This window comes from Molossus molossus, unplaced genomic scaffold (assembly GCF_014108415.1).
Source record: "Molossus molossus isolate mMolMol1 unplaced genomic scaffold, mMolMol1.p scaffold_m16_p_3, whole genome shotgun sequence".
NCBI classification, from domain to species: Eukaryota; Metazoa; Chordata; class Mammalia; order Chiroptera; family Molossidae; genus Molossus; species Molossus molossus.
In genome coordinates this window covers 61,133,070-61,155,306 of record NW_023425366.1, presented here as the reverse complement: position 1 = coordinate 61,155,306, position 22,237 = coordinate 61,133,070, and the positions used below count along the sequence as shown (strand labels likewise).

General features: G+C 39.7%; 1 protein-coding gene across 21 annotated transcripts in view; it reads left to right on the top strand.

The window, feature by feature from the left end:
- Positions 1-22,237, top strand: part of MEF2C (myocyte enhancer factor 2C) — a 169,163-nt gene that overhangs the window by 108,947 nt on the left and 37,979 nt on the right. For 17 of the 21 annotated variants that reach the window (XM_036279876.1, XM_036279865.1, XM_036279870.1 and 14 more), the window contains one exon: positions 21,488-21,631. In XM_036279876.1, coding sequence (XP_036135769.1) covers positions 21,488-21,631 — 144 coding nt within the window. Of the gene's footprint in view, positions 1-21,487; positions 21,632-21,690; positions 21,829-22,237 lie in introns of all 21 variants that reach the window. The other 4 variants (XM_036279873.1, XM_036279869.1, XM_036279883.1 and 1 more) reach the window with 1 other exon arrangement.

The window sequence follows — 22,237 nt, the reverse complement described above, 5'->3', positions numbered from 1 at the left end:
AGGAATAGGCGTGGAATAGAAGGCTGAGTAATCCAGTTCTATTCATTCAGAGAAACCTTTGAGAATGCGGGCGATGATAAAGTGCCCTCAAAAAACCACAGGCCTGACTCTCTCTTCAGACTTCTAGGTGCCAATAAACATTTTTGCCCCAGGATACTTTTTTTTTTTCTCATAGGTTGTAAACATTTTCTGAAAGACAAGGCTTTGTTTCACAGAAGCTGACAAACTGCCATAACTAACTAACTTTCCTAAGGTCTTAAAAATTCATTATTGTAAGATATATTTTAAAAGAGCATCTTAAATTAAAGTTTTGTAAAATAATATACATCGTGTAATAATTAAGAGGAAACTTATAATAAAAACTGCTTACTGCTTGCAATTAAACTCAAAACTTTAAAGAGTTTTGCAGAAAGAAAATTATTCCTGTGACTCATTGCAGCTAAAGAGAACGGCTGACTTAGTTTAGTTTATTTAGCTCCCTTAGATATAAAATTCTCTTTTTAAATATGCATCCCCTTGATACACCAATATTTCATCTTTTTCTTACAATTATAATTTTCACACAACCAGATTTTCACCTTTAATTTTTTAAGTGAAGTCAGAACTACTTTGAAAAATTACATTTCGAGAGTAGAATGGCTTTCAGTTTAAAGAAATTGAATTCTGAGTAAGCCATAAAAAAAAAAAAAAAAAAATAGGCCAGTTTTGCAATGGTAACGCTTGTTTGGTGTTTTTCCCATTTTGTTTTGCTTAAGTAATCTGAATAACCAGGTCAAACATAGCAACAGGGTGTGGAAATATCAGCACAGTTCATAGGGTTATATGGGTTTGAGCATTGTTATGTTCAGTTCCTGTAATGCTGCTGGTGATAAGACTCTTGAGACAAAGGATGATAATTGATGGAAGGAGACTTAAATCATTGCTAGAAGAATCAAGGTCCTTGTATCTGTGTACATCGACTCTTCTGGTCTCCTTCCGTCTTGTAAAGCATTTTGTCATCTTGCATGGGGGCCCCCTACTGCTCTTTGTAATGGATGCAGACCACAAGTGATTCCTTCATACGGCATACAGGGTGTAATTGTGCCTGTGTGGTGTATTAGTAATTACCAAGCTGAATTCCCATATTGTATCTTTACTGCAGGCATGGAAAAATAGGACATACAACCCTGCATGGCCATTTTCAACCTAGATAGTGAGCCACTGAGAGCGACATTCCAGGGACAAAGCCTTTTATATGCACACATTTTGAACAGAATTTTCATTGTTGAGTCATTTGTGCTATGCAGGATAAATTCGATCTGGAAAATAATTACCTTTGATATATTCCTTTCTAATTCTTCAGCAAAACTTTTGTAATATGGAAAATGCTTGTTATTTTTAATTGCTAAAAATATTTTATATTGCTGGTTGTATGGCGATAAGTGAGCTGCAATAGCTATGGGACACACTATCATATAAAGAGAATAGGCATGAATTACTACATAAACGGATATGACAGTCATAAACATTGATATAATTGTTTTAGTAGCATTTTTACCTTAAATGGTAATATTTTTATGTATAAATTACTGATCTTGGCTCAAGCGTTGTTAAACTTCAGAAAAAGCTGACAACAAATTCTTGTTACAGTAAACAGATATAAATTAATATTTAATTTCTTTGCTATAAAATTTGCATCCATCCTTTATGTATTATGTAGCTGTTATTGATTTGACTGTCTCCTAATCATTGGGGATTTTAAATGTCTACGGTGTTATTTATCTGTAATTGAAGCCAAAATAACGCAAGCAGGTTGGTTTAAACCAGAGAAGGTATGTTTATTTTATGCATCCAAAGCTTATAATGACAGTTAAGAAGTAAGGGTGTGGCAAAAGTAGGTTTACAGTTCTTCGTATGGAAAATAATACAATAGCCCTGGCTAGTTTGGCTCAGTGGTTGGAACATTGGCCTGTGGACAAGAAAGTCCTGGGTTCGGTTCCCGCGAGGGGCATATACCAAAAATAATAATAATGATGATAATAAATAATCATACAAGCATAACCTCTGCATTTCACATCCTCACAACTGTAAACCTACTTTTGCCCCATCTTGTCTTATCTCAAGTTAATATGGTCATTTCATTAGAGATAATGACATTAGATTTATTTTGTGAATTAATCAAAGCATGCTAGATTTTAATCCCATTTTTACCTTCAAATTTAAAAGTGGCCTTCCACAATGTACACTTTAGAAATTTACTTCCACTTTTATCTGTAGATATTTTTATCAAAGCAATAATTATTAGATTCCTAGGATGTATAGAACTTTATCATGACCCTAGGAGAGAAAACAATTTGGCAGATATGATCTGTGACCTCCCAAAACGTCCAGTCTAGTTAAGGTAGAAAAGACACAAGTGAATCAGCTGGACAAAACAATGGAACAAGCACTATGAGAAATTTGGGGGAAGCAGCATAGCGTAGTGTTTGGGAACATCAGTTCTGCAGCTCGATTGCCTGAGTTCTGATCCCACCTCCATCACTTACTAGTTGTATGACCCCAGGCATGTTACTTAGCTTCTCTGGTTTGTGAATGGGAGTTCATCATAGTACCTCCTATGTTATTATGAGAATCAAGTGACTGAACACTTGTAAAATGCCTGGAATAGAGTCTGTCACTCAGCAAAGTTTATGGTGATGATGATGACGATGATGAGGACACCTTGTAATCAAGTAATAACTGCTAGGAACTAGAATATTTAAAAGTCAGGAAAAGTGGCCATGATTGGTAGTCACATTTAGGCTCAACCAAGTGAAGTTTGAAAGATGGATGGAAATTGAAGAAGAGGATATGAATAAACTTTTCAAAAGGCCAATTATGCAAAGACCCACAAGAAGAAATGAGTAAGGACAAGCAAAATACTGGCTTGATATGAATTGAATGTTTAAATGCGTTAGGAACTGTAAGAAGGATGGCAAGGTGAATGGGGAAGAGGGCTGAGGGAAAGCATGTGCTCTCACTGTTTAGTGTGGAGTTAGATGCAACACAGGAGCTATGAGAAAGACACCATATGGTCTCAAGCAGCAGAAAAGCATAGTGACAACCAGTTCTTGAGGAAGATTCTATTGGACAAAGAAACTCTCTAGACAGAGCAATTTATTTGTAGAACGGGGAAGTGCCAAACGGTCTTAATTTTTATAAATGACATATGTATGTGTGTATGCTAAAAAAGTCTGAAACCTTTCTTTATACTTATACATTTTAAGCCATTTATAAACATCTATGATTATAATAGAAAACCAGTTGTTTTTGAAATGTGCATGTAATTTCAATGTGCGCTGATAATTAGACACGTGCATTTCCCTGACTGAGGACTATTTGTCATATATGTTGTGTCAAAGGAGCAAGTTACAGAGACCTCAGGAGGTGTTTTTAACCAATATAAGCTTCTCTAGATTAAACTGAAGAAGAAATACACATCTGTAAATTTAGGCGTTTCTAATGAAGCACGTGCACTTTCAGTGACCACATACCAGGTCAGGGTTCTGGGTACAATACTACAGACATAAAACCCTACCTGCACATTTTCATGTCTGTAATCTAAAAGCCAGTCTTTTCATTGTAAGACCATGTAAAGTACAAGTTTTAAAATTTAGATGTAGGGGTTGCACAAGTTTTATACAAACTTGGTTTCTACCACTTTCCTAACGTCTGTGCTCTTTGGCAAGTTTCTAAACCACCAAATTTCAGCTTCCTCAGCAGTAAAATAAGGGTAATAAATGTCACTTTGTGTCTTTTTGTAAGAATTAACTTATATAATGTATGCATAAAGCATTAGCACATTTTGGGCACATCATACTCGTAAATGTGTTATTTTCTTTCCTGCTACTCCTTCCTGAATGTGTAGATTTTGGCAAAATGTTTAACATTTTTACTCTTTACACACACACACACACACACACACACACACAGGACACTGAAATCTTCAGTATATTTTATGATTACATTCAAGCAAGATGTCACATTTTGTACATTTTACATATGCTACATATATGATTATTTCTTATGCAGTAAAGTTACGATATTCTTCAGAGATATGATCTCCACTATACGTATGTTAAAACTAAGGAAAGGGTAGAGAAAGGAGTCACAAAGTAACTATTAAGTATTCTATTAAGTGAAGTCAAACAGAATTGGGGAAAAAAAGCAAAAAAGGTGGAACCCTGGCAAATAGAAACCCAAGTTCTGTTAGTGAACTCTGGTAGAGTTAGAATATCATGTATTCTCCGGTGTTCCCGTTGAACTACTGTGTATCCAGGGAAGAGCACGGTTAGACAATTTGTGAAAGGGGGGTTAGGGAAAGGGAGGAAGGGAAGAGGGGGAGGTTGATTGAGATTTTAAGGTAATGAAAATAATTAGCAAAGCTAAGACAAGAGTGTCCCTACACTGCCAGTTTCTTTTCTAATGCAGATAATAATGATGAAGATAATAATAACAATAATTGGTTGCATGAAAATACTAGCCAGCCAAGAGTATTTAGTGTGATGATATTATTAACAATAAAATCCATCTAGCTTCCATTGCTCCTAACGTGTCTCTCTGCCCTGGCTCCCTCTGTATTTTGATGGCAATAATGATACATGCTCTTGGAAGTGGGCCAAGCACGCTCTAGCACACTCTAACATATTACACATTTGGCTTAGTTCCAAGTGAACAGGTGTTTTAAATATTCCAGTCACATACCCACATTATATATTGCTACTGGGGAAAAAATATTATTTCTGAACCACTAACATTTGTTTGACGCTCTGTGCTGAACCACACCTCTTTTGCAGTCTGAATATTTAACAGAGATGAACTGTGATTTGAGAAAAGACAACCATCAGAGCCCTACTTTTACTGAAAGGGGGTGCAGCAAATTTGTTGTTCTGAACTTTGCACCTAATACCTGACTACTGAGATCACAGCATTTGCTGATTAACATGAGAAGAAACAGGGAAACACGTTAGTGCTTTCAACAATTGCATTCCTACAAATACTAGAGATTTTATTATATTAGAGAAAAATTAATAACTTATATGATAGCAAATTTTTTGTTATATTATTATAATTAGGGGAAGAAATCTGTTTTCCATTAGATTTCCATTAGAAATCATCATTCAGTTTGCAGACATACTACAACAAAACAACTTAACTTTTCTGGGGTCTAAATTACAAAATGGAAGTATTTCCTTCTGGAGGAAAAAAAAAAAGGTAAAAAAATACATCTACCCAGAAACAACTCTGAAGATCCCTTCAAAATTCTTACTTAAATGCTGTGCTTGTGCTCAGGCACACGGGCACACACTCATACATACACAGATACATACACATACACATGCAGTTAATGTTATATTGGCAGTTTCCAGCAGATGAACTTGGATATATAACTTCCATCTTACTGAGCATAAGTTCCTGTGTCAGATCAACAAAATTTTTGTTGATTTCAGTCTGCCCCTTTGGCTTCAGCAAAGTGATGCAGTAAAGGGGGGTGGGGTTTGGGGAGGTTTCTGACTTCTCTCAGCCACCTGCTTTAACTTTATCCTTCATCTTTCTATAGACTGGATGCCTCTGAGCATTAGTCAACAATGTGCATTACCTCATGGAAAGAAACTTTGAATCATGCTTTGTTTCCTCTTTTAATGGTACTGTTTCCCCTCATCTTTTAACCATGGTCTTTAAAAAGAGTTCAGAATGATGATGATGGCTGTTTGAGGCATTTGAAAACTATTAGGTGGTTAATATGTGGTTAATATTATTTATTCAACAGAAAATTGACTTTAAACCTGTGTGAAAAGCCAAGTATCATAATTGTAAACTTGTCTTAAATGTTATGCAATTTTGTTTAATTTCAATTTTCAAATAATCCAGTTTCCCATCTGAAAGACTGGTGTACTGGTCTGGCTGGGGAAACCTCCAGAGAAAATAGGGCAGCTTGGCCGCTGCGGAAGCCGAGTCGGTGACTGTGGGTGGCATTTCTCTGCTGAGTCAGGTCTGTGCCAGACCTTCCCCAAGCTTTTACTAACAGTGCGGATTTTGATGCAAAATCCCAAGGTTTGCGGTTCTTGAAGCTCTCCTGCAGTTTTTCCCTTTTCCTTGGGACTTTGGGAAACTTTCACTTAAGAAGATCACGTTTTGCTTTATCTTTCTCATAACTGTTGGAAAAAATGGGGCCTTTTACAGTCTTTTTTTTTTTTTTCTTTTAACTTTTCCTTCCATCTAGGCTATAAAGTAACAAGGTGCTATCAGTATTATTCTAAAAACAAAAGGGAAGAGCTTTTGTATCTCTGTTTTTTTTTTTTTAATATTTGCATTTTTTTCTTTTTTATCTTCACTTGAGGACATTTTTTCCATTTTTTGTTCAGATAGAGTGGGAGGGAGAGAGAGGAAGAGAAACATCGACGTGAAAGGGACACATCGAGTGGCTGCCACCCGCACGACCAACCAGGGCCGGGTACAAACTGCAACCGAGGTATGCGCCCTTAGCGGGAACCGAACCCGGGTCTTTCTGGACCGCAGGCCGACGCTCTAGAGGCTGAGCCAAACCGGCCAGGGCGTATCCCTGTTTTAAAAGGAGACTTTTTAAAGTGCAGACAAGATTTCTCCATGATTCCACAGTTTTGCCGAGAAAAAATAGTTTCTCCATAGAAGCATACATTTATTCTCTTTTCCCCAACCTACCCCCTCATCCCGAACAACAATGTCTTCTCATGGTTGCCAGGTTTGGCATCTCTTATCTACTCAAGCAAATTGAAGTGAAGAGCTGAACAGTTAGCTTCTGAATCTAAAGAATATAGGCACTGATATATATGAGGCAAACTCTTTTTCTTAGTAACAGACGCTTATTCTTGCTAGTACTGTCTTAATAATTGCAGTAAACCTATGCTTCATTTTACCCAGATAAATACAGCTTAAGTGCATGTCTTGCCTAGTCTTAAAATTTTAGGAGTCAGAAAAACTAGGCAACCTTGCTTTGCCTTGGGTTTTCAACAACGTGTGCTTCATGTGAACTAGGTAGCCACGACCTGAATATTGCTAAAGAGGCTCTCCCATCTATTCAGTAGACACTACAATAAAACAGTAGGAAAAACTTTGTAGTTAAGATTGTTCATCAGAAAATGAATTCTATTATAAATATATCCATTTGTGAAAAAAAAATAAGACTTTTCAACCATTTCACAAGTTCAACCATAAGTATTTAAAGAAAACATAGGCATAATTGGGGCAATCTTTATAATTGGATGAACTTGCAGAGGCAGAATAATGAGGTAGTTCAGAGAGGAGACTCTGGGGCTATACAAGTTCATTAACTTGGTTCTACCACTAAGTAACTTTGTGGGCTTCAGCAAGTGCCTGCACCACCTTGCACCTCTTTTCTTCACCTGTAGAATAGCAGTCGTGAGGCAGAGTGATTGTGAGGACTTCGAGACCCATGCAGAGCTGCAGGCTCAGTCCCTGGCACATAGTAAATGCCCGATAAATGGTAGGTGTTATTGCTGAGGCACGGATTCAGTTACGGGGAAAATTAATATTTTGATAGTGCAGGGAGACTGGTTTAATTTCCTCTTCATGCCCCAGAAGAGGAAATGTTGTTTTTATAATTACCTGATGAATAATGTGGAAGAAATTATTGTGCAAATGAAAAATCTAAGTTTGCCACTGTACTAACATAATCACGGAGAATTCATAAGTTATGGAAATTGAAGTACCAAACTTAAAATCAGGTTGCCATACATTTCCAGTGATAATGCCAGAAATTATTAAAACCATCCTGACCACAAAAGCAGGCAGCTGATGCGACAGCAGCCAGGAGCCCACAGCCACAGAAACTCCCTGAGCAGGCTGTCTGGGGCCAGAGGGCAGGGCCGGCGGCAGAGCTGGCCGGCACCGCTTGGCCTCACTCAGCATGTACTGAGCCACTTGCCGATTGCCTGTGATAAAGCTTTATATCAGATCATAAAGTACTGAGTCAGCATAGGAGGAAAGGCCAGGTTCCATACCAAGGGGTCACATGATATGCTCACATGATTACTTTTTCCCTCTCTCTGTCACATGACATCATCAACTTCTCTCTCTCTCCCTCCCTCCCTCCCTCTCTCATCCCCCCTCCCAATATCTGTTTATCTGCCTGCCTATCATCTGTTTATCCTCTCTCTCTTTCTCTCATGCTTGTCATTCCTTTTCTTAAACGTTTACTCTCCACGCATTTTTATTTATTAATGTTTTCTCTAGCTTTTGTGGCATTGTATGAAATCCAAGGTGACTGAATTCAAAACCTGAGAGTGTTACTTGTTTGTATAATATACGAAGTCATGGGAAACGGGATTTTGTGAACTACAAGTTGACCCAAGATTCTGGGACCACAAATTCATACATGGATAGCATCCATAGCACAAGGAAAATAAATTGAAATGAGTTTGATTTTAATCATTAGTTTACTTAATTTGGAAACACAAGTTTATAAAAATTGAAACTTTTCAGAAAATAATGTGACGGCCTGTGTAGGCCTTAATCAGCAATGGGTATTAACAACACTAGACTTTCCAAAACATTTCTTATGAATTATACTTGACTTATAAATATTTAATACAGAAGGAAAGACCCCAGTTTGCCATAACAGAATGTACATTAGGTTATTTTTAGCATCTGCTTTGGGGATGGTTTGCGGCCTATTTATTTCTAATCGTTACACAATTCATAATTGCCTCCACGAATTAGCAAGACCTGTCATATCAATCCCATAAAGTAGCAGGACTACAGTGTGAGTCCAGGAGACAGCAACCCCCAGTAACAAATGAGCCAGGAAACCAGAGGGCACGTCCCTGTGGAGAGTTAAGCGCAGGGTCCTAACTCTGAAATGCTACTGGCACTTTTGATGCCTGTCCTATAGATACTCAGGTTATTTTTCTGGTACCAGCTGGAAATAATTATATTGTTAGGAAAGCAAATAGAGGCCCTTTGATTAATGAGCTCAGAATTCACATCAAGTTATGAAATTCTAAGGGCCAGGTGCTCTTCTTGGTCCTAGGGATACGCAGCTAAGGCACAGCCCCTGTCCTCCAGGGGCCCGGTCCTGTGTGGAGACCGAGGCAGCATACCGTGGCCCTGCGGAGCGCGCAGCTGCGACAGAACTGCGGGGCAGGTAGTTTAAATCGAGACAGTGAAGGATGATGTCATTGTGCCTTGTAAATACAGCAAAAGCCGTAAATGGGGACTGAGATTGAGCTACTTGCCTGAGGATTTGAAGCACTGTTATTTTTAAGCACCTTTTATTTACCTGATGCTCTTTCATTTTTTAAGTGTGATTCTAACAGACTCTCTTCCATTGGACACCTACCCAAGGCAATTGAACGTAAAATCCACCACTCATTACCAATCCACACATTAGGTTTGTGTAATGACATAACAGCTGTAGGGGATAAATAGATTAGACTCTGTTCTTCCCCACGAGTAGTTTTTAATGTGGTGGGAGAGATTAGACATATAAAACAATATATGGTTACTTACAGAAAAAGAAAGAGAAGCATTGTAAATGTACTGCTGTGAGTTCTGGAGATTTGGTCTACGGGACTTTCTTAATGCCTGATGTGAGTGTGGGCAGAGATTTGTTCTCTGTCCGAAGTCCCAGGAGGATTTTACATCAAAAGAGACAAGTAATCAGAGTAAGGCCAGACACCAAGTCTTCTGGCCTTTGGCAGACCTGGTAAACATTACTAATGCTGAGAAGAGAGAGAGAAGGTTCAGCATTAAAGGAAGGGGGAAGCGTGGATCCCCACTAACTTTTGCTTTATCTTTCCGAGCGTCCTCATCACATGCTATTGGGCTCTCCTTAGCCGTGTTCTCCTGCAGGACACCCGTCCAGAAGACTGGACCAGTGTGCTGCCACATTCTCCTTCAGACACTCCACTAGTTGCCAAGGATGGAAAGCTCTCAAGAGACATTTACTGTCTATAGGAATCTCATAGTCTAGAAATGAGATAAAAACAAGAATACAGAGATCCACATTATGAAATAAATGTTAAAGTTCTAGGGAGGCATGAAAGACAGACACATTAATTCCATTAACTCTCTAATTTACACGATTCTTTCCTTTTCTAATTTATATGGATGTGTGAGGGTAGGAGCCGGGGGAGGGGGGGTTAGGGAGAGTGGCTGGTAGGGGCGAAAGCAGCGTAAACTCTGGGTACAAATTAGCAACTGCTCCCTGTGTGAGTTCAGCTCCACTGTGATTCCATCTTAAGAAAGAACCTCTGTCCGTGCAGCAGATTCCACTGTTGCTTTATGAACGACAGCAATATTTTTTGAGTGTCACCCATGTGTGGGCACCTTCACGTTGTCGTGGATACGGACGTGAGAAGAGACCGTTTCTGCCCTGGTGGAGGTTTGTTCTACCGCATGGAGACTCTCACCCCCTGGCAGCCACGGCAGCTATAACTTACCTGTTTGTTCCCACACAATCCCAGCAATGCTCTGCGGTCCTGATACCTCCTTTTAACCTGTCAAAGCAATATGGCTGTTGAGCAGCATGTGCTAACACAGTTGTCAATACCAGTATCTCGGATGGCGTATCACAGGCTCAGGCAAAGCCCTCCAGGCTGGTCTTCAAGGGCATACTCACAGGCACACTAATGGGGAGGTGGAGTGTAGGAAGCCCTCTCCCACCATTTCTGTCCAATCACAATGGAATAACCAAAACCAAAACTTTTCTGTTGAAATGTGTCAGTAGAGAATGGTTTAGAGCCATTTTTTGGAAACAGTCTGGTTTATTTGGAAGAGAGACACATCTATTAGAAAAAAGGTTTGAATGTCAGGTGTTATGGGGGAAGACATTGAGGATGCCATCAATCTGTGTTCACAATCCATAACTGGTCTTTGAAAATCCCTCTCCCTGCTGATTCCTAAATTAAGGAATAGAAAGAAAGTTGGTGAAATATTTTCAGTGATACCCCATACTGAAACCTGTCACTGGTGGCTGATGGTCCTGTGACGTTAAGACGTGGAAACTACAACTTGGAGAATAAGCAGCAAAGAAAGGGGTTTTCCCATCAGGCCAGGAGCCAGCCCGGGAGAGAGAGGGCTGAGGCCAAGCCCACCAGACCTCTTTACCTCTCTCCAGCCTGGCAGAGGCCCAAGGTGGGAGAGGATGTTTGGAAAGGAAGCAACTTACCCTTCACCTGGGAGTCTCTGGCTATCTTAGAAGTGAGGATTTGAGTACCACTCTCAGGGATGATAATTGTTATGACATTAGTCAGTCAGTGCCAACCTCAAGTCTCTTTATTTAGCGTTGCCTTATCAAATGTTTTGTGTACACTGTGCTTTTCAGATAAGCTAGTAATAAATGACAGACCCTAACTAACAGAGATTCTCCCGATTCTGTTAAAGGAATGCCCTTGTTTCTGAGTAGAGACCTAGGAAGAGAGAAGTGCACAGAAGCATCTGCTACAATACTTTTGGTTTTCAGTATGTTTGTGATCTCCTGGTGTAGCCACAAAAGGAGCTGGCAAGGAACAGCTCGTCATGCCCAGGACTCTGAGCAATTCTAAACACAGAGAAACCAACCATTGGCATCCCATTTACATAGTCTGTCACCTCCCTGTTCCCTCTGCTTCCATGGGGATAGCCTGTTGCCACAATCCTGATGTGATTATTTACCCTATCAGAATTTGTGCTCCTTGCATTTTGACTTAATCTTAATTAAAACAAATAAATAATGCTGTCACCATAGGAGTCTACCCACTCTTTTCCATTAGTCTGCCACTGTTAGAAAGTTTGACTTTCAAGTTTGTTTGCTTATACATTTATTCAATGAGCGGTTACTGAGAACTTACATTGAGCCCACATATATCAACCAGATCCTCTGTTAGGGAGCAGAGATGCCTATCCCTCATAGAACTTACTATCTAGTAGTGAAGCAGGCATGTTGAAAGATAAATTACAATATTAGATATCATATGTTATTTTTAAAAATACAAAAAGTCAAGGATTGTAAGTGTACAGACAAGGGAGTCCCTAAGTATTGAGAAGAGTTCAAAAAAGTTTCATGGAGCAGGTGATGGTATTAGATAGTACATGTCCTAAGATGATTAAGATTTGTGTAGCAAAGAGGAGGAGTAAACAAGAATATTTCAGACAGCAGTGAGTGTCACATACCAAAACATTGTTATGAAAGGACCTGCCTGACTTGGGAAATGGTGAGAAGTTCCCTCCTGGCAAAACTCAGAGAGCTGAGGGAGGAGAGAGGCAACATGACTGCAGAGGCAGGTGGAGGGCTGTGAAACTAATGGGTATGGGTCAGGGATCATCTGGGTGCAGAAGAAGAACTAGGTTTGCATTTGATGAGACCCTGTCCAAAGTTGGGAGGACAATTGGAGAGTGGGGTCCGAAGACAACAGACAAAGGGTGAAAGACCAAGTAGAGAAGATGATGGTAGTTCAGTCAAGAGATAATGAAGTCAAGGGTGACTTCTGGGTTTCCCCCTTGAAAACTAGGTTGTGGTGTTTGCTAGAAAAGGAATGGATGAAGGGTTGGGTTGGATTAGAATCAAAGGAATAAATGGGAAAATAAATGATGTACTAGAACAGATCATGGAAATCCTGTAGAAATGAGGATCGTGGTGACTGAGAAAGGTAGTTCTGAGCTGAGTGATCGTAAGGTAGTGTAGGCTACTTCCATTTCAAATGATGAGCCAGGCATTGACTCAATTTTGAATTAAAAGGCATTTACAGCCAGAGCCTACATGCAAAGAAAAATAATGATTTGATTTTACTCTGATTATGCACGATAACATATACATTTTCTTTTGTTAAAATAGGTCATTAATGGTCCTGGCCAGTGTTGGTTGGAGTGTCATCCTATGCACCAAAAGGTGGTGGGTTCAATTCCCAGTCAGGGCACATACCTAAGTTGCAGGTCGGTCCCCAGTCTGGACGAGTACAGGAGGCAACAGATTGATGTTTCTCTCCCCCCCCCCCCCCTTCTTTCTAAAACCAATGAAAAACATCCTTGGGTGAAGATAAAAAAAAAGAAAAAGTCATTAATGGTTTAGAAAAGATGCTTCAACATGTTATTTTTAAAGAATTCATGCCCTAAGATTCTGCTTTTTGTCCCTGTACCCTGTAACCTATTTGCAAGTAAAACACCATAGTCTGCAAAGGTTAGCAGGTGAAGTTACATTCATATGTTATACTTTCAAAAATCCTGTTTCCTTATCTTTGTTAATTTACTCCTCTTCTCTCTTTCCCAATGTTTATTTAATTTAGAGTTTGGTCTTGTTTTTTCCTTCCTTATTTAAGAAATGGCTAACATTGTCCATTCTTCACGTCTACCTACAGTTTAATCCTTTGTATTCAAACTTTTTGTTTTGCATTCTAGCCTTTATTTTCTGGACTTGCTTTATAGAGATTATTAGGATTAACTGCATATGATAGCATGCTTTTCAGACACTAGATATTAAAATGTTCCCTGCTTAGTATTTTACTTCGGCTCTCCACTGGATTCAAAATGTCAGGGAACATTTCTTGGCTAAATGTGCAAAACGTCCTCGTCTCAGTTCCGTTCTAGGCCAGCCTAATGATGCGTGCTTTATCCAGGTTCCAGGAGAGGTGTGGTGGAAAAATCCTTAATAAAAACACCAAGCCACTGACCTGAGGAAGCTTGAATCACCTGATTGGCCCTAGAATCACCCTGATTTTCCATGAATTCTCGAGGCTACGGTTGGCCCAGAATAAGACCAATGTCAAAGCCCAGGAGACCAGTAGAGCAAGAGGCCAGTGTCCAAGGCTGGGGGAAAAAAGAACTTTGCCTAAGAATTTTAAAACATGCTTATTTCAAATTTATAGTACTGACTCACATTCACGAAAGTTTCAGCCATGCTCTTACCTATAAGGTTTCTGATTTTTCTTACACATTCTGCCCAGAATACCATTCCTCCTCTTTCTTTTTCTGTGCTGCATTCTGTGCCTTCTGTCCTGCCACCCATTTAGTCATGTGCTTATCGCTTTTGTCCCTTAAAGATTTAATGAATGCTTTGTTTTTCTGACCTTCCATGTTTAGACCAATACCCCAATTTTTAAATATTCAATGATATAGATATTCTGAGTTATAATCAGTTTCATACATTATATAAATTATGCTTGTCCTGCGTTGCTTTCTAACTTAAAAACTGTACATTTCAAAAGTAGTTTATAACAGGTACTCATAAGGAGTAAAATAACTGACTTTTAACATGTGGAATAATAATATAAAATGGTGAAAAAAGAAGTTACAGTTGCAGAAATACTGCACTGATACGACTCTTTCTCCTGCCAGCATGAGAGCAGTTTTTCTTGTTTTGTTCATCCATCCATTCAATCTGTCATTAATGCCACAAGCATTCAGTCTGCCAAGGGCTAGGACCTGGGCTACATCCTGGTGATACAAGGTGATGAGTAAACAATCCCTCACCTCCAGGAGCTCACTTGGGGGGTGGAGGGGAACAAAACAAAACATGTAAACAAATTATCTTTTTTTAATGTGTTTTTATTGATTTTTTTTCTTTTTTTAGAGAGAGAGGAAGGGCGATGGGGGGAGAGAGACAGAACATCGATCGGCTGCCTCCTGCATACTCGCTACTGGGGATCGAGCCCAAAACCCAGGCATGTTCCCTGACGGAATCAAACTGGGGACCTCTTGGTGCATGGGTCAGTGCTCAACCACTGAACCACACCAGCTGGGCTAAACAAATTATCTTGAACACATATTGCATCCAGAGGACCACAGACAACACTTGACACATAGTAGCACTTAGTATATGTGTATCAAGAGGTCTGGATCAGGCCCTGGCTTGGGTGGGTGGCTCAGTTGGTTGGAACATAACGCTGTGCACTAAATATTGTGGGTTTGATTCCAGTCAGGGCACATACCCAGGTTTTGGTTTTGATCCTTGTCTGGGACAAGTATGGGAGGCAGCTGATCGATGTTTTTCACATTGATGTCTCTTTCTCTCTCCCTAAAATCAATGGAAACATATCCTCCAGTGAGGATTAAGAAGAAAAAAAAAAAGAGAGAGATCTGGATCCCACTACCATCTGCACCTCCAAAGAGCCAGACAGCCTTGGCCCAGTGAACCCTCTGCATACACTAACACTGGGGTGGGGATGTGGGTTCTGTTCACTCAGCGGGCATTTACTGAGCGCCTACAGCATGTCAAGCTGTCCTCTGTATTGAAACTTCAAAAGTGAATAAAGGAAGGGGATTTGTCCATTACCTCACAAGCTAGCAGAGGAGACAAACGCATAACTAATAGTTTGTGTTAAGGTTCGAACAGAAAAAGTATAGGATAAGTGAGTGCATGAATAAGGGAGAAATTAATTCAGCTGGTGATAAGAGGAGCTACAGAAAGGAGATGATGTGTTAGCTCTGCCTGGAAGGAGGATTGTGCGTCCAGGGAACAGATACTGGCGGGCTCATCCCAGAAGCCAGCTTGAGCCAGGACATGAGGTGTGAAGGGCCAGATGCTTGTGGCATGAGGACGGACTAGCCAGATAGCCCTTGGTGGTCCCGTCCAGAGTTAAAGTACCAATAACTTTAGGAACGATCCCCTTCTGATGTTTATATGAAATAATTTGAGACTATTAGGAGGCAGTGGGTGGACATTTCTCTATGTTCTACACATTCAAAGTCTTCAAAGCTTTAATTAATGTCTTTTATTTTCATTATTTAAAGATGAAAAATTACTCAGTAAAAAAAATTTCAAGTCCAATATTAAGATTACCTTTTGAGGAAAGGAATAAAAACAAAAACAGTGAAGCTCTCCAGCTCTTCCCAGCCTTTCCCCAGTGGAAGTGAATATCTAGTTAGAATGACTGTTAACCTACAGAAATACCATGTTGTTAAGGTATACCTTTTCAATTTTTTATAAAATTTTCATGACAAATGAAGAATTTTTTTTGTAAAATTTAATTTCATACTCTGCATTAGATATGATTTGCTTGTCTACTTTAAGTCTACCTACTAATTGCACTTAATTTGCAGTATTGTAATGTCTTTTCACTTCTATATTAAGAACAAAGAAGAACTGTGGAACAAGGAGACAAAGAGAGGGCAGACCATGCTAACGGTTTTGATTATTAAAACCTATGGAGAAATTTCTTGGCCCCTGACTCCTCCCCAGCCTAAGTAATCTGTGCTAGAAACCACGAAAATACATACAATATTATAGGTCGGTTCAGAGCCTTTTCATTTGAATTTGTATTGCTGGCTTCTTTTTTTAAAAAACAAGTGCACAGCCCTGGCCGGTTTGGCTCAGCTGTTGGAGCGCCGGCCTGTGGACCAGACAGTCCTGGGTTCAGTTCCCGCTAGGGGCATGGACCAAAAAAAAAAAAGTGCACAGAACAGCATCTGGAGTACAGTAGGTTTTCGGTAATTGTTTGCTGACTATATTTTAAATGAAATAAGTCATTGGGCACAGTGCTTAGGGCAGCCAGTCCCCAAATACCAAAGGGCCCGGAAGCAGCAGGTCAGGAATATCCCCACACCACTATGCGAGGATGTTGAGGAAATACTCTCAGAAACTTCATATATAGGCAGCATGCATTTCAACTGCAGCTCCTAGTCGTGTGTGGATTTGCTACTTTGCAGAGATTATTCAGTGTCAGAGCAGATGCTTATCTTCATAAAGCTGTGAAAGACAAGCACAAAAATGATTTAGAATCAGGGAAAAGGAAACTACCTTTTCTAAGGTGATGTCTTTTTTCTTGGCTTTTGTGTGAACATGACATTTATGCAACTAACAGAAATAATTCCTGCATGTGTTCTTGACACATCAACCCTCTGAAGTAAGGATAATGCTAGCTGTGCAAGAAAGGGTGATTATTTGGGTTTTAAGAAAAATTAATGAGTATCTTTGGGATTTTCACAAAAGGATTTGAAATTTCTGCTGTATAGTGGATAGGTACAGAAAAAGAAAGGTGACGAAAATATACATTTTGAGAACTAAGACTGCAGACATGGAAAGAAATTGAATGGTTGGAAGCTTTTAATCTGATGGGGGTTCTCTGGAAGAAGCTGAATTTTACCTAAATAGCAATGGTGTGAATTCTATAGCTTCACTGAATTGAAAAAGTCCAGTAATCTAGTTATATCTTTTTTACTAACAAGAAATAATAAGGTGAAACCAGTTTTAGCCATTGTATACAAAAGGCATTTTCTAGTTGATAACATAATGCCTAAGACGAGAAATGATCACTCCATGTGGCATTCTTTTTCATTTATATTCCTTTCAGTAATGAAATAGAATCTGTTCCCTACATCTATTTCATTAGAATTTTTGAAGCACCTGTCACCTATCATCATCAGTTTATATGGATTTCAAGTTTTCCCGACAAACAAATGTAATAACGCAGGGTCCATATGTCCACATGTCTGGGAGGGGAGAATCCACGTGGTTTCTGGATTACCTGCCTGGAATCCTTTTCCCTTTCATTGTTTGGAGTATGTCACCTTCTGTCAATCTAATTACTTCTCTAAGAAACGGCTGTTCTCAGCTCACTGCATGACAATCACTGCCTTGTGAAAATATCCCAGAAGCCTCTGCAGTCAATTGATCTACCCCAGAAGTGTCAGTCTCCCATGGAAAACTGACTTCGGTCGGTGTACAGGCTCACTCAGGATTTACAAAGTTCTCTGAGAAAAGAGATTCTTTAGATACATAGCAAGAAAGCGGGTAGTTTCAGTAGATCTCTTTTCTTGACATACAGAATAAATCTTTCCAAAACATACGCAGCTGAGAGACACTTATATAAATCCAGGACTTCTAGCCCCTGTAAAAGAATAATGATTTAAGTGCCTACATTACCTGACCAATAACATCTGTAAAAGATCAAAGCAGCTTTCACAGGCCAGCGACCGAGATTTTGATTTTACTAGAAAAGGCCTGAAGGAATAATGCTGATTTATCCATTGAGTAATCCCTTTAGTTTAGACTGACTATTTATTACTGTGATAAAGACAGATTGGCTGAATCTACAGGAATTCCTTTGTCATCATTAACCAGCTGTAGAGTTTTGATATAAGGAAGGTAAAATGGCTCTTGTAGCTCCACCTGCACACTGTGGCGTCCAGTTCGTGCCATCTCTTCCATCCTCAGAGCTCTGTGATTCCACTGCAATCATTTGTTCTTGGCAGGAATGTTCTGCAAGCTCTCAGCTGAGGACAGTATTTCTGCACAAGTTTTTCAATGTCCTGGTTGTGTGATTATGGGAGTTTGGAACTCAGTATTAATTTGCTTTGGAGCGTGTGTTTGTCTATCTCAGAATGCTCTTTTTCTAAAAAAAAATAAATAAATAACACTTTTTAACTTCAAATAAGAGTATACTTTAAATGGTAGAGATATTTTGTTACTCAAGTACTGATGTTAAGAACATAGTCAGCTCTGGCCAGTTTGGCTCAGCGGTTAGAGCGTTGGCCTGCGGTCCGGAGAGACCCGGGTTCGGTTCCCGCTAAGGGCACGTACTTCGGTTGCAGTTTGTCCCCGGCCCTGGTTGGTCGTGCGGGTGGCAACCACTCGATGTGTCCCTTCACGTCGATGTTTCTCTCTCTCTCTCCCTTCCTCTCTCTCCCTCCCACTCTATCTGTACAAAAAATGGAAAAATATCCTCGGGTGAGGATAAAAAAAAAAAAAAAAAAGAACATAGTCAGATACAAGAAAAACGTACTGGGAGAAAATGAGCCATGTCCCATCCTTGCCTTTTCCTTTGTGACTGAAGCACCTGCTTTGTTTGCCTAATAGTTTACATAATTCCTCAGGTACCAAGCAAGCTGTGGATCAAATTGCTTTTTTTTTTTTTTCACCAGTGAACGGATGTGTTTTATTGACCTATAAGCATTTCCTCTCTATCTAAATGTTGACATCTAAGAAGTATCAGTATTTTAGCCCTATTTTCATACTTAAAAATTTTTCCACAGCCTAATTTTGAAAAATGTCCACCTGATTTATTTCAGTGTTCAGTCGATTGCTATGGGTGCATATGCATGGGAGAGCTGTGTTCTGCACCGGCACTTCACAAGTGTGGGAAAGCCGGGCAGGAGGCCATCGTGCTGGGCCACGCTGGGCTGAGACCTGGCACAAGGGGCCCCTAAAATCCTTGTGGAAGACTTGTGAGAGATAATGAGTTAATATTTGTGGAGATCTTTCAATAACATGTAATTGATGCTTGAATTTTTATAAGCCAAACACAGTGTCTACCCCCAAAAGCTCCGTAAGAACATTGAGCACACATGTATGAGCCAGATGGATTGCAGTGACAGTTGATAGGCCTCTCCTAACCCTTGCGTTCTGCTGTCAAAAATCTGTACATCAAAACAACAAGCATTTTTATGATCAGATTTATTGGATAAAAGATTCGGGTGCACATTGAAAAATCTACTGTCTGGATAAGACTTTAAATGAAACGTTTATATAAGAATATTAATGTGCCTCATAGGAATACAGGTAGAGATTGAAAAATAGCAGGTATTTTCTTGATTTTACATATTTTTCTCTACATAAGTGAATTTTTATGAAAAATATGTGGAGTGCAACACAAGAACCTCAGGAATTATTGTTAAAAGCTCAAGGATATCTGGAGATAAAGGCAGAACCACACAATAATACAGCCAATGGTTATCACCCGGAAAAATGCTCTTGTGGTCGAGATAATGCTAGCAAAAGAGTTTTAAATGAAGGGAATTGAGTGAGCTAATAAAATGATTATTCTAATGTATTGTGGAACTCTCTACAAGTACTTATTCTGGGTGGAAATGATGGCTTCAGATCCATGATCAGGGGACAGGTGGCCCCACCAATTATAAATTCCCCAAGATTGTCAATGTATATTTTCTCATCGCGTGTCAAAATATTCATTGTAATATTCAAACATTTTACCACATAATAAGCTGTAACCATATGTTTATTTGCTATATTATACCACTATAACATTAATAAATATTTACAGAGCCACTGGGTATCATAGATGTATTAGAAATGGTAGCTCTCTTCGTCTGATTTTAAGTGAAAAATCGTCAGTGTCTCGGAAACTCATTTTAAATAATGTTATGTTTGTTACACATTGATGAGAGCCAGGGAGTTAAATTTTTAAGACTGACACCCCCTTTTAAACTCATGTTGTTTTATTTGTTTTCCCCAATTGCATGAATTAAAGATGGAGTGTTATATCAGCTTTGAATTTCTTAGCTTGATGTCACAGTTTTTGCTTTATTTGTATATGAATTCTGTCTTTAATAAAGATGAGCTCTGCTGAACTTCCCATTAATGAGAGACACTTAGGTACACAGCTCTTTATAACAATTTTGGTAGTACCAGGAAAATTCAGAAATGTTGCTTGTCTATTAATAATTAATGTGGCAAGCTATGTGATTAATCAGAAGTTTTATGATCTCTAAAAACATAACATTATCTCTGTAAATCAGATCATGTACAATTAAGTTGACAACCATCAGTTTAAAAAAAAAAAAAGAAAGAAAGAAAAGAAATCCCAGGACTCCTGACTCACATTTTTTGTTAGAGTGTTGCATTGGTATTTATCCTCTGTGTCCGCTGAGGCTAGACCAGACCTACATTCAGGAGACCGGAGGTTCAAGATCAGCACTGACTCCACTTCATGTTTCTGGAGACAGGCTCAGGGTGATCCGACTCAGCTGGAACCCGGAGGAACGGTTGCTAGTTTGGTTCTTACTGACTTGGTTACCTGTTGTCAGTGCTTCTGGCTCCTTACTCAGCTCATGCTAGCGAAGCCCTGAACTCAGCTGCTTTGACTTTGCTCTCAACCTATGTGTGTGCAGAAAATGTCTCAGTATGACCAATTTCAGCACAGATGTTCACATTTATAGAACTCCCAGCGGACCGGACAGAGGTGATTCTCCTTATGATGGCAGCGTCCGAACGTTCTTAATGGTGCTTTAGGAGACTGTTAGCTTGGTTCCCACTGCCTTTGGCTGCCAGGTGGCACAGCCAGAGGGGTGGCAGGGCACCATGAGTGCCAACCAGTGCGTTCAACCAGGGATCTCTTCCCAACATTTCTGCTTTTGTCATGATCACAGATTCTGAATCATTGTGTAATGTCCTGCCTTGTGATTCTCCCATGGGAAAATCGAGTTGTCACTTCCCACCTTCCTCGTGTTCTTCTGCAACTGTCTCTCACTAGACGTGGGAAGCGGGTATGAATTCCTCATCATGACACTTCAGCCCTCATACCCTCTTTGTCCACCGACTGAACTTGGTGGCAAAAGGAATATTTCCCTTTCATTTTGTTTAAAAATAGTAGTGAGTGTGTTATTGGAGTGACTCGGTTTCTTTCTGTGGTTTTTTTACCCTAATGTGATACAGCCAATGTAACAATAACCTGAACTACCGGACAGCTTGAACTTCTGTAACAGCCTGAATGTCTCTGACAGCCTTTGTCTAGGACTGAACTTTCCAAATCGTGTGTTTCAGACATTGAGAAAGAAGGGCCTTAATGGTTGTGACAGCCCAGACCCCGACGCAGACGATTCAGTAGGTCACAGCCCTGAGTCTGAGGACAAGTACAGGAAAATTAACGAAGATATTGATCTAATGATCAGCAGGCAAAGACTGTGTGTAAGTACTCAAAACACTTTTCATTTTTTTTACTCTTGGTATTTCTCTGAACCTGGCAGGCCTTGAACAAGAAGGAAAACAAAGGCTGTGAAAGCCCCGACCCCGACTCCTCTTATGCACTCACCCCACGCACTGAAGAAAAATACAAAAAAATTAATGAAGAATTTGATAATATGATCAAGAGTCATAAAATTCCTGTAAGTACCGGAGGTAGATGGCTGGTCTGCTGATAACTGCTGCAGTAACATACCTTAACCCTTTCAGTGATGGCTTTGTCTAAGACGCATTAGAAAGTCAAACCAGTAAAATAGCCATCTCATCCCACGGCAGTTCATGTAGAAAGCAAACCCGAAGGGATGCTTAAATTATGTAATCTGAAAAAGTTGCCATCGAGTTCATTCAGAGGTAGACAATTCACAGGAGGAACGTACACCATCTCCTGAGCACACTGCACTAGGAAAACGCCAGACTCTCCTCCTTAACACGTTTGAGGACTTACTATAAAATACATCTGCACCTGTTTTTACTGAGACCAGATACACGCGTGGAACTGTAGTCGTCCCATGTACACTGTGATCGTCACCCAAATAAAAGCTTATTTCTGAA